We start from the raw sequence: 15,854 nt of genomic DNA, 5'->3' as shown, positions 1-15,854 counted from the left end.
GGGTAGGGACAATTTTTTATTTTGGGGGGCTTTATTATTTTATTAGGGGGCTTAGAATAGGTGTAATTAGCTTAAAAATCTTGTAATATTTTTTTATTTTTTGTAATTTAGTGTTTGTTTTTGTTTTTGTAATTTAGTTTAGTTTATTTAATTGTATTTTAGTTTAGATATTTGTAGTTTATTTAATTTATTGATAGTGTAGGTGTATTTGTAACTTAGGTTAGGATTTATTTTACAGGTAAATTGGTAATTATTTTAACTAGGTAGCTATTAAATAGTTATTAACTATTTAATAGCTATTGTACCTAGTTAAAATAAATGCCAAGTTACCTGTAAAATAAATATAAACCCTAAAATAGCTACAATGTAATTATTAATTACATTGTAGCTATCTTAGGGTTTATTTTATAAGTATTTAGATTTAAAAAGGAATATTTTAATTAATAATATTAATATTAATTAGATCTATTTTATTAAGAATTTAGTTAGGGATTAGATAGGGTTATTATACTTAATATATATATATATAATAACGATATTAACTATATTAACCCTAATATAATTAGAGTTAATATAGTTAATATAGCTTGCGGCGGTGTAGGGGGATTAAATTAGGGGTTAATATTTATAAAATAGATGGCGGCGGTGTAAGGGGCTCACTTTAGGGGGTAGGTAAGGTAGATGGCGGCGGTGTAAGGGGCTCACTTTAGGGGGTAGGTAAGGTAGATGGCGGCGGGGTAGGAGCTCACTTTAGGGGGTAGGTAAGGTAGATGGCGGCGGGGTATGAGCTCATTTTAGGGGGTAGGTAAGGTAGATGGCGGCGGGGTAGGGGCTCACTTTAGGGGGTAGGTAAGGTAGATGGCGGCGGGGTAGGGGCTCACATTAGGGGGTTATAGATTTAATATAGATGGCGGCGGGGTCCGGGAGCGGCTGTTTAGGGGTTAATACATGTTTTATTGTTAGGATAGTGAGGGGGGATAGCGAACAGAGGGTTAGACGTGTCGGGCTATGTTTGGGAGGAGCGTTAGACAGTACGGGAGATTTAATAACTTAGTCAGGTTTTGTAGGCGCCGGCAGTTTCTAAAGTGCCGTAAGTCACTGGCGACTCCAGAAATTTGCACTTATGCAGATTTCTGGACATCACTGGTTTGTCAGACTTACGGCACTTTAGCCTCTGACAGCGCCGTATATAGGATAGCTCGAGTTGCGAGCTGAAACTGCGGGCGGCGGGGGTTCCCTCTCTTGCGCCGCAAACTACGATCTTTATCGGATCGCGCCCCTGAATCAATAACGGCATTAATCAAAGTTTATCTTGCGTACCACTGCAAGGAAAGAGAAACTGATATATATGATGCAACAGGAAGAGAAGTATTCAAAAACACTTCTACTGAATCCTTATTACCTTCCTTTGACTCCCTCTTAGGCTTCACTTGACAGTATCGGAGGAGACAGGTCCTCTTATTGCACCAATCTACATAGGTCCCTCTAAAGAAGTAGGGTCTGATGATGAATGCATCTGTAAAGAATGAATGTAGAACGAGTGTCTCCTGTTGCAGACAAATATAAGTTTACTGGTTGGAACAGCAGAACTACTATGGGAAGCTGTAAAATCTGAGACAGAGAGAGAAAAAAACTATAAAAATAAACCTTACATTAATGTGTGAAGTATCAGCATGACACTATACATCAGCCACAGCAGCACGTCACTTCTTTGCTAGGAACAAGTTCCCTCTCATCCGGCACTAGACAATGCTGCATGGGGGAGGGGCATGTGTGCACTCACTTATTCTTCCCACTGACACCTTTCTACAAAGCACAGTTCCCCTAACAGACTTCAGTTAGTTGATCTTAGGGCCACAGCAGAAAGAGTAGGGCTAAGGGAACCAGCAGACTGGATGCTGTCTGCCCAAGGCTGCATGGATACAGTGTGAGACGAGTCACACAGCCTCAAGACTGAAGAGAGCAGTGTGTGCAGCTGCACAGATGCCCAAATCCTCACGTGCCTGCCGCTCCAGCTTTCTGTTGCATGCGCCTACAGTCAGCCCTACCCAGAAACAATCCCCACCACCAGAGCAGTAACCTGGTAACAGTGATAACCCCAGCAGGACCTTTTCTGATGCAGTGGGATTGGATAGATGCAGAGTTAGGGCTTAGCATTCAGTGCTGCACAGTGCACATCTAAAATAGCACGTGGCACTAGCTTGGCATGACACCGGCATGGTCTGGCACAGTTTCTCACAAATAAATATAAGCAGAGAACTTTTGACTGTGACAGTAATAGGACTGACTGTGTCCCCCCCCCCATGTCACATGACATTAGCAGTCTGGAATGAACCAAAAAATATATATATTGTTTTAAGGACTCTTGGGCCCCTCAACAAAGACTGGGCCCTGGGCAGCTGCCCCTTTTGCCCTGTGTTAAAGACGGCCCTGAATTTAACTGCAAGGCCTATACGTCTTGCATAGAAGTGCTGTAAGCTGCTGTGACAAAGTGCTGATAACATTCACCATCTCTGCTGGATCCATGCTGGCTTTTTTATATATAAGGCATATATATTGGAAACAAGTTTGAAGTAAGTGCAAATGTTGGGAACAAGCCAATATTGTTACCAGATAAGCAGAACCAGATGACAGCACACAGAGTTAATGAAAGAGAGCAGTTAAAAGCCAAGCTTAAATTCAATACCAGAACATCTGTCAGGAACCAAACATCACAGAAAAGGGAGCAGGTGAAAGAAAAGTCAAAAGTTCTGTTCTAGAGGTCAGTAACCAATAAATCAGTCCTTCAATCAGAGTACAGAACTTACAAAAAAAAACCCAGACCAGAACATGTGTAAATAAAGCATATAAGCTGTCAGAGTAACTGCACATCAAAAAAATCCACAGCAAAAAACCCCCAAAAAACTTTTAATGAAGAAGCATAGAACAATGACAATGTTTCATCCCCAAATGTCCTTAGCCATGTCCTTAAAAGCCAGAAACATTGTCTTTCTACTATACTTCATGAATCAAATTTTTATTCAAGCTGCTGCTATCTTTTGGACTTTTCAATCAGGGTGAGGCTTGAGGCACAAACTAAATTAGGAATGCAGAGACAAGAATGCCAGGACTTCCATGAGAATAACCAAGAACCAGATTGGCGTCTTGGAACCAAAACCAATCCAACATCCAGTTCACAAATAGCGCTACCTTTAGCTCAGGTATCATAGTCAATGGAAGAATGCTGCAGCAAATGTGCACTAAACTTAGTGCAGCCCTTATAATCTCTTCAGACAGCGAGATGCCCAGAGCATACCCCATGCTATCTTCAGCATATTCTTGGGTTCCAGCTGCACTAATAACAGCACGACCCTGAACTCTGCTAAAATGTTTAGGATTAGTGTGCCCCCTACCGTGATTAGGTAAGACCCTGTAACCTTTACAAATAGCCATGCAGTCACAAACTATTTGCAGCTGCGGTGTTAGTTAACCATAGCTGTAACAAGTAGTTTGATACTACTGAAAATCTGGAATATCTTTGCCGCTCTTGAATAGCGATAACACTAAATTGTACTGGTTTGCTATTGTTTACACAATGATTTTATTGGATGAATTGACTGAGCATAATTTATTCTGAACAATCCAATTTCATGTTATGTTGCCAGTTGTTTTCTTAAGGTGGAAGATCAATGTAGCTGCACGTGACAAGGTAGTTTAGTTGTGGATATTATTTAGTAGAGAAATAAGAAATTTGGACTTGAACAATAAAATTATTGGTATTAGGCTTCCTTTCAGCACTTATGGATTGTGCACCTATAACAATTGTGTCATATAAGTATAAGCTCATGAATGTGTATGTATAAAGCATCAGCCCATGCAAACATGGGCTTATGGTGGGACATGATTGTTTTGCATCCTAGAAACTCTGACTGGAAATACACATGAAATCATTTTCACCTGTGTATGCACTATCACTGCCTGAGGTATCCAATGAGATCTGTTCACTGGTGTACTTTTTCAGTGCTTGGCGGCCATTGTAGTCATTCAGTATAAAGGAGAGTTTCACTGTAGAAATTAGTCCTAAAGGTTATAAAGAGAGTAATACCATTAATACAATTGATATATATATATGTAGTTTATTTATTATTTATTTATTTTTCATGGAAGGTATTCATGAGGGGGTCCTACTGAAAGTTTGAAAGCTGAAAAACGTACCTGATAAAAAATACCCGCCTGGGGCCCCAACTAGCAGTGTCCCATCCTGCAGAGTAAGACAAAAGCACTGTAATATTAGCGCAGCAGTCCCATCCATAGACTAGATTCTGTTGTAAACTTCACAAAAGGTTATTAGCACCTTGTTTTACAAAGAAATGATGTTACTTCCAGTTGTGAAATTTAAAAACACAATAAATTTGTATATATTATTTAACTATAAAATTAATCCTCAATCCCAGGTTTAACCCCCTTGACACAGGATAGAGAAACCCACCCACTTTTTAAAATTGTCCCTTAAAGGGCCATAATACCCAAATGTTGAAACACTTGAAAGTGATGCAGCATAGTTGTAAAAAGCTGACTAGAAAATATCACCTGAACATCTCTATGTAAAAAGCTCAAAAGTTCCTCAGTAGCCACATCGCATTCTAAAGGACTTCTAAGCAGCAAATCAGTATGTCTGTCCCGGGACAGCTAAGGAGTTGAGCCTTGTGCACTTTCATGTTATTTCCCTATTCAGTTTAAAGGAAGTTTAGTATGAAATCTCATGAGATTTGACTTAACTCTCAGTAAAAGAGTTCATGACCTCAGCACTGTTGATGCTGATTGGCTGCAGTTTATTTCTTCATATATTTTTTTTTTTTTACCTGCAGCTGGGCAGCAGCTGAGTATAACTTTTTACACAGAACTTACTCTGCTGAGCTGAGGAGATTGTGAGGTAAAATATCTTCCTTTTTTACATAGAGATGCTCAGGTGATGTTTTCCTGTCAGCTTTTTACAGTTATACTGCATCAGTTTCAAGTGATTTAGCATATGAGTATGCCCCTTTAAACTTGTGAGGACCCTTATCTATATACAACAAAGCAAACCCCAAATCAATCACAGAATATTCCACCAGTATATAACCAAACACCAAGTAAACAGACTATCCTATCAGTAAATAAAACATTCTTTATCAATAACAGTTCCCATTTGTATGTAACATAGTTGCTTCATACACAGGTAGTCATGTCTGATTTCCTCACACATAATATCACATATATCACATATATCTGTCCCTAATCTCACTTATACTTTTAGGTAATTTTTCTGACCCCACACTATCAGTCTTTCCTTGTTCTTAAGAATCTCTTATAAACTCCATTCACTTGGACTTCCGGTGGGCGCGAGCTACAGGAGGACGCAGGGTTGCTGAGCTCCGTGTGTTTGAGCTGGCAAACTTGCGGTATTCTCCCCAAAGTGCCCGGTAACACTGCAAACCTTGGCAGGGAAATATTCCTATACCTGCCCGGACACCATAAAGTGAGGAGCCCGTCATTCTGCTCTCCCATCGGCAGCCAATTTAAAATACCAGCTGGGATAAGATTGCGGCGGCAATCAAGGAGACCGGACTTTCCCCTATAACCGGTAACGGTCAGTTGGAGAAAAATAAAGGGCTGAAGTTAAGGATTAGTTGAGGAAGAGAATCCGATCCCTAATAAGACACAGACAAATGAACTTGACCCTACTACTGGTGAGTTGCGCAGCAAACTTACGGCGGCCATATTGGAGACAGGCCCTATTGTTAACGAGCAAGTGCTGGGAGTCACGAAACCCCTGAATCACTTCAGTCTTGCCAGCCCTCTCTCTGAGACTTAATTCTTCATCTGTTAGTGAGGGGGAGTAGACTGTGCTCCATACAAGAGACTTACAGTTAGTAACTGCCATATTTCAGACATAGAAAGAGAGCGGGCAGTTATACACGTGGGTTGCGCATCACAGCTCAATCTACAAAACTCCTAACACGGACCCTGATCAAAAGGTTGTCACTGGGGCAGTAACTGATTTCGCACAAAAAGGGATAAAAATTTGTGACACTAAGAGGTATTGTGGGAACTGACAATCGCAGCATCAGCACTGCAAAGGTCCAATTGAAGGCCCCTGCAAATAATTGGAATAAAGAGGTGGCGCACATATGTCTGATTGTTAACCCCGCAATATCGTCAAGCATATTAGGCTAGTGACTGTAGAGATAAGGGGCTAACTTGCTGACCCAGGTATTGCTGGGAAAAGAACTCCTTTCCTTTTCTATATACTATTGAGGATGGCCATGGAGATGGAGTAGAAGCACCCGGTCTCCCTCCCCCTGTGGGCCCCCTCCCGTCCCCCCCCCCCCTCACATACACATATCTTCGGCCAATGTTTCTGAATTGAAGTAGAATGAGAAGCTGGCAGTCTTATAAGCTATACCCTGAGAGTCATCTGGGAAGCACAGTTATCATTAGTCACAATCTCAACAGCCTACAGGAGTAATCACTATCAGAGTAGTCAAGACAAGAGAAGATCGCCTCCTTTTCTTTTCCGTAATCCTACCGCGCCACTAGCCCTGCTGTGTTAGTGGGTGCTGGGGCGGGCTTAGTTCTGCATGCAAAGATATTATACTTTATACAATAAAAGAACTGACAAGATGGCAAGTAAGCAACGTCAGAATGATAGAAGACTTAAAAGTCAAGAGGAGGTTCACTCGCCACCAGCATCAGCATCTGAGCTAATGGAAACATCTCTACAGGAAACCCACCCAATTGTGTCACAGCTCTCAGCGCTGTTCCTCCCCAAAATAGAGCAGCTGCAGACAGGGCTGGACACTATTACAACTGACCTGAAGGCATTCTCTTCTAGACTCACTACAGTCGAGCAAAGAGTCTCTGATGCTGAAACTCAACAAAGAGAATCCACACTAAATGTTGCACAGCTCCAAAGACAAAATAAGTTCCTCCAGGAGAAATTAGACGACCTAGAGAATAGGTCTAGGCGGAACAACATTCGAGTAGTGGGCCTCCCCGAGACCATCCCAGGCTCAGATCTCGTTGACTTTGCAGAACAAACACTTCCTAAATTACTGGGCCTGACAAATGCTGCCATTCACTGTGTAGTTGAAAGAGCTCACAGGATTGGTTCACAACAACAAAAAGGGCAAAACACGCAGCCCAGGCAAGTTATGATAAAATACCTCAACTTTAAAGACAAGGCTTTGCTCCTTAAGGCATATAGGCAACCATCAGACTTGACCCATGAAGGTAGCAGAATTCATCTATTTCAAGACTACTCCGCTGAAGTATCAAAAAAGAGGAGAGAATTTACGCCATATTGCAAAGAACTACTGGAAAGTGGGGAGTCTATTGCTCTCTTATACCCAGCCGCCTTAGGATACAAACAGCACAAGGTCCAAAAATCTTTGAAAGTGTTGCACAACTTAAAGTTTTCATGAAGACCCACAAACTAAGGAGAAACGCCCAGCTGGAGGAGGAAGCGAATGAAATCGAGGAAGATGAGAACTAATGGGACTGTGTCCAGATAAATTCAAACTTACTATGAAACTATTGTAAGACTCTTGCTTGAGAAAAGAAAATGACTTGCAAAGGCTGATAATAAAACTTTATGCTCTTACTCAGAGTTGACCGAGCGAGCCTGACATGGCTTTGGTTCTATATCCTTTTCATGAGGGCTAACTGGCCCCAGTAGACTGAACAATGTGAGGAGAGACTCTATAATCTTAAAGAAATTTAAAAATGCGCTTCAACTCATAGATGTTTGGAGGGAGAGGAATCCTGAAACAAAAAGCTATACTTGCATTACACCCATTAAAGATACGCTTTCCCGTATAGACCTCTTTTTGACATCCCCAACTTTAAATATGAGGATCCTAGAGACAGACATAGATAACCCGACTATCTCAGATCATGCCCCAATCTCACTTACATTAAAAACGGACATGACTCAGACACAGAGAGACAGGTGGACCTTCCCAAGGTATCTGATACACGATGCGAATCTAAAAAATCACCTGGTAGGAAAGTGGTTAGACTACTGTAACTTAAATATTAGGCATAGCAGTAACTCGCTCCTTTTCTGGGAGGCGGGTAAGGCAGTGCTAAGGGGAGTGGTTACCTCTTATGTGATTGCCTCTAAGAGACAAAAACGTATGAGAGAGGATCTGTTACTAAAACAACTCCTCAACTCGAGGAATTCATATTTGCGTAATCCCACGGAAATAAACAGACTTAAATATAGGTCGGTTAAAGATCAGAGAGACTCCTTCCTTCTACAAAATGCAGCCAGAGACATGACAAAAGCAAATGCCAGATTTTACAGACATGGGAATAAAATAGGAAAGATGCTAGCTAGGATAACCAAATTAACTAGAACCCCAAACATCATAACAGCAATTAAAAATCAAAACGACATAATAACAGATACGAAGAGTATACAGCAAATATTTTGGAAATAAAGCCACAGACCTGATAACTCATTGGAAACTCCCGCTCTCAATTTCTGGTAGGATAGGCCTTGTTAAAATGATTCTGTTCCCCAAAATACTGTATTAAACTGCAAAATGTTACCAATGGTGCTCAGTAAGGTAGATTTGAAATTCTGGAACTACCTCTTTCTCTCTTTCATATGGGCCAATAAAAAGCATAGAATTAAATCAAACAGAATGAAAAGCAACATCGAATCTGGGGGTATGGGAGTGCCGGATATAGAGCTATATAGTTTGGTGACCCAGGTTAAATATGTGATGGACTGGCTGACAGGGGGGAATCACTTCACAGTCTTGGAGCGCCAACTCGCACACCCATGGACATTGGCTATGTTACCACACTTACATTACATGAAGGCTGATAAGCAGTTTTTCACAGTTTACCCTAATACAACAACCTCTATATGCATGGAGGAGAGTTTGTAATAAATTGAAATTTAACCATGAGGTATCCACTTATATACCACTGCAAGGGAACCCTAACTTCATTCCCGGGATGACTACACAAGTTTTCAAAGACTGGGAAACTCGGGGGTTGAAGGTGACATCTCAGTTGATAGAGGGAGATGGGAAGACAATACACACATTTGCATATTTACAGGACAAGTACACCTTGTCAAGATCCCATCATTTCGCCTATCTACAAGCTAGGCACTATGTGGCGGAACTGGTGAGATCTGAGGCCTCTCAGGGGAATGACCAAACCATCTACCAATTGTGTACCTTGTATGCTCAAGGGAACACATCAATCACTCTAATATATAAAACACTGACAAAATCAATCAATGAAAGTACATTAAATCACATCAGAGACAGATGGTCCATGTTGTTATGCATGGAGATTTCAACGGTGCAAGTTAAAAACAGCATTCTTAAGGTACAACAAGCCTCACTATCAATGGACCATAGGGAATCACACACTAAACTCTTAGAGATGGCTTATATCACACCCAGGCTGTACAGAGCTTGGGAGACAGGATCCCCAGGGGGCTAACGATAGAATCAGTAGTATTTCTAAACTGTCGAAATCTAAATAAGACAAACATACAATTTACACCATGGTGATCTTACAGGCAAGAAAGGCAGTGTTTAGAAACTGGCTAAAACAGGAGGCTCCCACGTTAAATCAACTGAAAAGAGAAGTACACCAACAAATGCTTTATGAACAGGCAGACACTTTGGGAGATGCGCAAAAACGCACAAAACCATTCATGACTAAATGGGAAGTTTATCTACATACACTAGAACAGAGACAGCAAATGCAAGTGCTATACCCAATCCGCAACACAAACTACATTCTTGAGGCTCAGTTGAGAGGTGAGTGGCAGTTGGACTTTGTTGCATATACCCAGTCATCAGGTCCTAGAACCCAGTTAAATCAGTAAGCACTTAGGCGAAAAATTTTAGTGACACCCCGGGTAGGAGGTAGAAAGTGGAAGGAAAGGTTATGGTGGAGAAGATAAAATGGAAAAAGAAAAAGAGGGCGTATGTGGGTTCAGTTCATTGCTTTTTTCCAAAAATAATATGTTCTCTTTACATGTATTGTCTCTTTGAAAAGATATTGTTGTCTACATGGTATCAATGTCAATTTGTATTATTGTTTTATTTCTGTGTCGGATGGACTGGACTTGATGTATGCTCTTTGAATAAATAAAGATTTAAAAAAAAACAAAAAAAAAACTCCATTCACTTAATTAAGCTTCTGGATTTTTCTAATCCTTCATTTATCTTGGTTTTACTCCACCTAAGATTCTGCTTCTTAGATCAAGTTAATTATAGGGACTATACCAAATGAGTAGGCTGATGGGAGATCTGGACACAGCAAATTGAGGGTAAAGTTATGTCAGGGGTCATAGCTAGACAGGATGGTGCCATGACTAGGTAGTAGGGTTACCAGCTGTCTTTCACAACACTACTGGACACAAGATATTACTGCTTTTCTGCGGCATACACACATGTCCTCTGAGGGCCTGTGCCTTGGTATTCAAACACTATGTCTGCTGAGATAGCTGGCAGTCTTGTGTATTGCTTCTGAAGACATAATTTGTATCATAAAAGTCACTGCTGTCTATCTGAGAAGGTGTGGTGTTTGAATACCTGCCCAGAGGCCTTCACAAGATGTGTGTGTATGTTGCTGAAATAACAGCGATAGCTTTTACTATAAGCATTTTTGCTAATGGAAGTATATTGCAAAAACGCTTCTATTTTAAATTGAAATGCACCCAGGCACATTATGTGTATCTGTCTGTCTGTAGCATGTGTATATAAACATACATACATATATATGGGTATGTTTTGTTTGTTTGTAGCTGTAGCTATATTTACACCATGCTGTATATCCCTAAACTGCCACACTTATTGACAGAGCTGTGCATGCCCAGACCAGTGTCCAATTTACTATGCATCTTAGCTGTGGGTTTCTGCCTGTACTTCCTATAGCTGTCAACTGCCCTACACACATCATTGAAGAGGCCACATTATAAGGATCCACTATCAATTTTTATTTTATGCTCTTAAACAAAGCATTTTAAAATGGATAAGTTGATATAATTGGGCCACTGGGTAGTACTTGCCCCTCCCCCCTTGGCCAAAAGTTGCCAGTCCTTCTCAGCGGAAGCTAGCTGAGCACATCAGGTGAGCCAATTATAAAAGGCATATACGTGCAGCCACCAATCAGCAGCTAGCTTCTAGTAATACATTGCTACTCCTGACCCTACCTAGCAATGTGTTCAACAAAAGACAAAAAGTGAACAACACAAATTAGATAATTGAAGTAAAATGTAAAGTTGTTTATGTTTGTATATAATTTTAAGACATGACATTTAATTGTGTGCTAAGAAAGTACCTCTCTCTTTTTTCCCCATATAAACAAACTCTACGTATTATTATTTGTAGCATTTACTAACCCATATCAGTAATCCCCAACCCCAGGTCGCCAGCCCTCTTTTTCTGTTCCTGTGTTAGTAACTCCTCCCATACCAATACCCCTTTAAAGGGACAGTCAAGTCCAAAAAAAACTTTCATGATTTAAATAGAGAATGTAATTTTAAACAACTTTCCAATTTACTTTTATCACCAATTTTGCTTTGTTCTCTTGGTATTCTTAATTGAAAGCTAAAACTAGGAGGTTCATATGCTAATTTCTTAGACCTTGAAGACTGCCTCTAATCTTAATGCATTTTGACCACTAGAGGGCATTAGTTCATGAGTTTCATATAGATAACATTGAGCTCATGCACGTGAAGTTACCCAGGAGTGAGCACTGATTGGCTAAAATGGATGTCTGTCAAAAGAACTGAAATAAGGGGGCAGTTTGCAGAGGCTTAGATACAAGGTAATCACAGAGGTAAAAAGTGTATTTCTATCACAGTGTTGGTTATGCAAAACTGGGGAATGAGTAATAAAGGGATTATCTTTCTTTTTAAACAACAAACATTCTGGTGTTGACTGTCCCTTTAACCACAAGTTTACCATATTCAGTTCACATCACATACTCACCTTTGTTACTTCTGCACTAAAGCCAATCTCACAAAATCTTTTATCATACACTGTAGAAAAAGGGAGAAATATTACCACACAGTCACCACCAGCACTCACTTACCTAATATTTTAGCTTAAAGAGACATACATATCCCAGCATTAAAAGTATCTATAATTAGTTGAGAATGTGAGAAGTGATTAAAAGGGCATGAAACAACATTTTCTATCATGATTCAGATAGTGTACAATTAACAAAAATAAAAAGATCCAATTTACTTCTATTATGAAAATGTACTTCATTCTCTTGGCATACTTATTTGAAGAGCATATCTATGTAGGCTCAGGAGAATGCATGTTTTCATAATGCTAAAAACTTTACAGCACTAGATGACAACAGTGTTTGCACAATGTATAACATTGCTAAAAGCATTGTTGTAAAGCTGTTGTCATGTTGTCCAGACACATGCACACTCCTGACTCTACCTAGGTATGCTCTTCAGCTACGGATACCAACACAACAAATTTGCTATTAGATATTAATTGCAACAGTATTTAAATTGTACACTCTATCTGGTACATGAAAGAATCATTCAGTGTTTTCCATAGTCCCATAGCACTTACCAGTCTAATTGTCGCCTTCAAACATTATAAAAAATGTATATACCTTAAATGTAATAACAATACCCTTGAGCCAGGATGCCATTGAAACAAACATTTTACTTTTGGCTACTTTTTGGAAATACATTTATAGATTGAAATTCTTCTCTTGCTCAGACCTGTGTCTGCCCTCAATAACAAGAAGTGTCATGCAAATTTAAAACCACATGGTTAAAGGGACATGAAGATCAAAATATAAGTCACCAGCTTTCAAACACCAATGTGTTTGGAAAAGGATCAGGTAGGGATCATTGGGTGGAAGGTGTCAGGGTAATCTCTACACTACAGCTAAAACAAACCTTACAAGATACCTGATTAACTCCTTCACTGCTGGGAATTTCAGAAGTGTGATGCACAGCCACAATTAGCGGCCTTTAAATTGCCCAAAAGAGTTGCAAAGCCCTGCATGTCTGATGTTTCTGAACATAGAGGGCCCCAGGGAAGCTTTTACAACCATTTGTTTTATGACTGCGGTAGTTGTGTGTTAATTTTAGTGAGAAACCTAAAGTGTGTGAAAAAGTTAACTTTTTATTTTTTTTTAATATCACATTTGCCAGTGAAACGGTGGCACGAAGTATACCAAAATGGGCCTAGATCAATATTTTGGGTTGTCTACTAAAAAATAAATTAAGTTTAGTTTTGATCAGTAAATAAAAAAATAAAAAAAACAGTCGTATATGTAGCCAAGTAGATAAAGAAAAAAGAAAAGCAGGAAAGATAAAGTGCGGCAAAGAAATGCAAAACAAGTACTGCTGCCACCTGAACAAAAAGAAAGGACAGGGCTCGTGGACTCACACCATCAAGAAATGAATTTATCAGGTAAGAATCAATTTTGTTTTCATTCATGAGGTGGTGAGAATCAAGGCGCCATCACTTGTGGGAATCAATACCCAAGCTGTGGAGTCCACGAGACAACCATGAATAGGGGCAAATAAACAGTAAGGGCAGGACATTACTTTTTAGGCACTACGGCCTGCAGAACTTTCCTGCCAAAGGAAAGTTCAGAAGAAGTATACACATCAAAGTGATACATTTAGAAAAAGTGCATAAAGAAGACCAAGTACCTGCCTTAAAAATCTGATCAATAGAAGCCTCGTTAAAAAATGACCCAAGTAGTAGCAACTGCCCTAGAATGAGCAGTATTGCAATCAGGGGCAGTTTTCCCCAAAACAAAATAAGTTTTGCAAATTAAGGCTTTAAGCTAAGCTGCTAAAATAAAATCTGTAGCTTTCTGTCCCTTGCGAGGCACAGAAAAATTAACAAACACAATTCTTAGGAGCTGGACAAGGAACCATTGATTGATGGTATCTGTGGATATCACCTTAGGAAGAAATGAAAAGCTAGTGCATAGAACAGCATTATCCTGATGAAAAATCAGAAAGGAAGTTAAGACAAAGCTGGAAGTTTCAAGAAAAAGCTGTAGGTCCAAACCATGCAATGGCTCAAATGGAGGCATTTGAAGAACCCTCAAAAATAGATTCAGATTCCAAAGAGAAGAAACTGAACAAATAACTGGCTGTATTCTAATCAGACCTTGAACAAAGGCCTGAAAGTTAGCAATTTTAGCAATCTTCTTATAAAACAAAACAGAAAGAGCTGAAACCTGAACCTTCAAAGCACTCACTGATACATTTTTAACTAAGCCTTTTTGTAGGAACTCAAGAACTCTAGGAACTCAAAATAAATTCCAATGGTAATGATTGCAAGAACAAAATGCAAAAAAGGTTTTCCAGACCTTATAATAAATACCTATGGTAAGAGGTTTCCTAACCTGAATCAAGGTATCAATGACCTTGTAAAAAAAATAAAAATAAATTATGCTTACCTGAAAAATTAATTTATTTCATGGTGGTGAGAATCCATGATCCATTACTCCTCGGAATTACTCTTCCCTACCACTAGGAGGAGGCAAAGATTCCCAAACTCCAAGAGCTCTATAAAACCCCTCACAGGTACCTCAGTCTAACGAATAGCAAAGCAAAATGAGGAAAAAGCTATAAGAGCAATAAAAGGAGCAGAGAAAAAAAGATGTGCTTAAGAAAATTACCAACACCAAAAACAGGGTGGGGTCTCGCAGAAATAAATACATTTATAAGGTAAGCATAAATTATGTTTTCTTTCATACAGGTGGTGAAAAGTCCACGATCCATTACCCCTGGGAACAAATACCCAAGCAATGGGGTCCAAGAGTAATGATACATAAAGGGTGGGATCTAGAAACATCTTTTTTCATTGAAAAAATAATTTAATAACCCCACAAAAACCCACCAATGGTATTTACATGCACTTAAAATTTAAACAATCAGGCAAAAAAAATAAATCAAGCTGAGATAACTGCCTGAAGGACCTTCCGATCAAAGACTGCCTCAGAAGATGCAAAAACATCAAAATGGTAGAATTTAGTAAAAGTATGCAAAGAAGACCAAGAAGCTGCCTTGTAAATTTTGTCAACTGAAGCATAATTCTTAAAAGCCCAAGACGTGGCAACTGACCAAGTAGAATGAGCAGTAATCTGTTGTGGTGGAGGCTGACCTGCCTCCAAGTAAGCCTTAGGAATCAAAAGTTTCAACCAAGAGGCCAAAGAAACAAAAGAAACTTTCTGTCCTTTCCTAGAACAAGTAAAGTTAAACAACTAAATCCTTATAAAAAATCAATGTAATACTTCAATGCTCTAACATCCAATTATGCAAAGATCTCTCTTAAGGATTTTTGGGATTAGGACACAAAGAAGGGAGCACAATTTCCTTACTGATATTTTCTGAAGACACAACTTTAGGCAAGACATCAAACTTAGTGCCTTATCCTGATGAAAGATAAGGAAGGTCACAAGAAAGAGCTGACAATTTGGAAACTCTTCTAGCAGAAGAAATAGCCAAAAAGAAACAAAATCTTCTAAGAAAGAAGCTTAAAGGGACAGCAAACATACAAAATAATGTTAAATAATTTTGCACATAGTGCAGAATTATATAACATTATCTTAGCGGCACCTTTCAAAATTTAAAGGGATATTCCAGCCAAAATTGGAAACCACATGGGTGCATTTTGGTATTGAACAGAAACAATTTTGTAATATGCATGCATTAGCAAAAATGCTTCTAATAAAAGCTACAGCGGTTTCAAAAGTGTATTTAGGTATGCACCGTGCACCAGCATTTTAAACACAGCCAGGGTCGTCTTTAATACTGTCTGGACCCTGGGAAAAAAAATTCTTGGCCCCACCCCATG

At 39.4% G+C, this 15,854-nt stretch overlaps 1 protein-coding gene across 1 annotated transcript in view; it reads right to left on the bottom strand.

The window, feature by feature from the left end:
* ITGA2B (integrin subunit alpha 2b) overlaps nt 1–15,854 on the bottom strand; it is a 194,612-nt gene that overhangs the window by 125,691 nt on the left and 53,067 nt on the right. The window contains exons 6-8 of the mRNA XM_053699977.1: nt 11,991–12,040; nt 4,195–4,240; nt 3,937–4,059 (exon numbers count right to left, since the gene is read on the bottom strand). Coding sequence (XP_053555952.1) covers nt 3,937–4,059; nt 4,195–4,240; nt 11,991–12,040 — 219 coding nt within the window. The remainder of the gene's footprint in view (nt 1–3,936; nt 4,060–4,194; nt 4,241–11,990; nt 12,041–15,854) is intronic.

The sequence above is a fragment of the Bombina bombina genome, chromosome 1, assembly GCF_027579735.1.
Source record: "Bombina bombina isolate aBomBom1 chromosome 1, aBomBom1.pri, whole genome shotgun sequence".
Classification (NCBI taxonomy): domain Eukaryota; kingdom Metazoa; phylum Chordata; class Amphibia; order Anura; family Bombinatoridae; genus Bombina; species Bombina bombina.
This window is presented reverse-complemented; position numbering and strand designations above follow the sequence as displayed.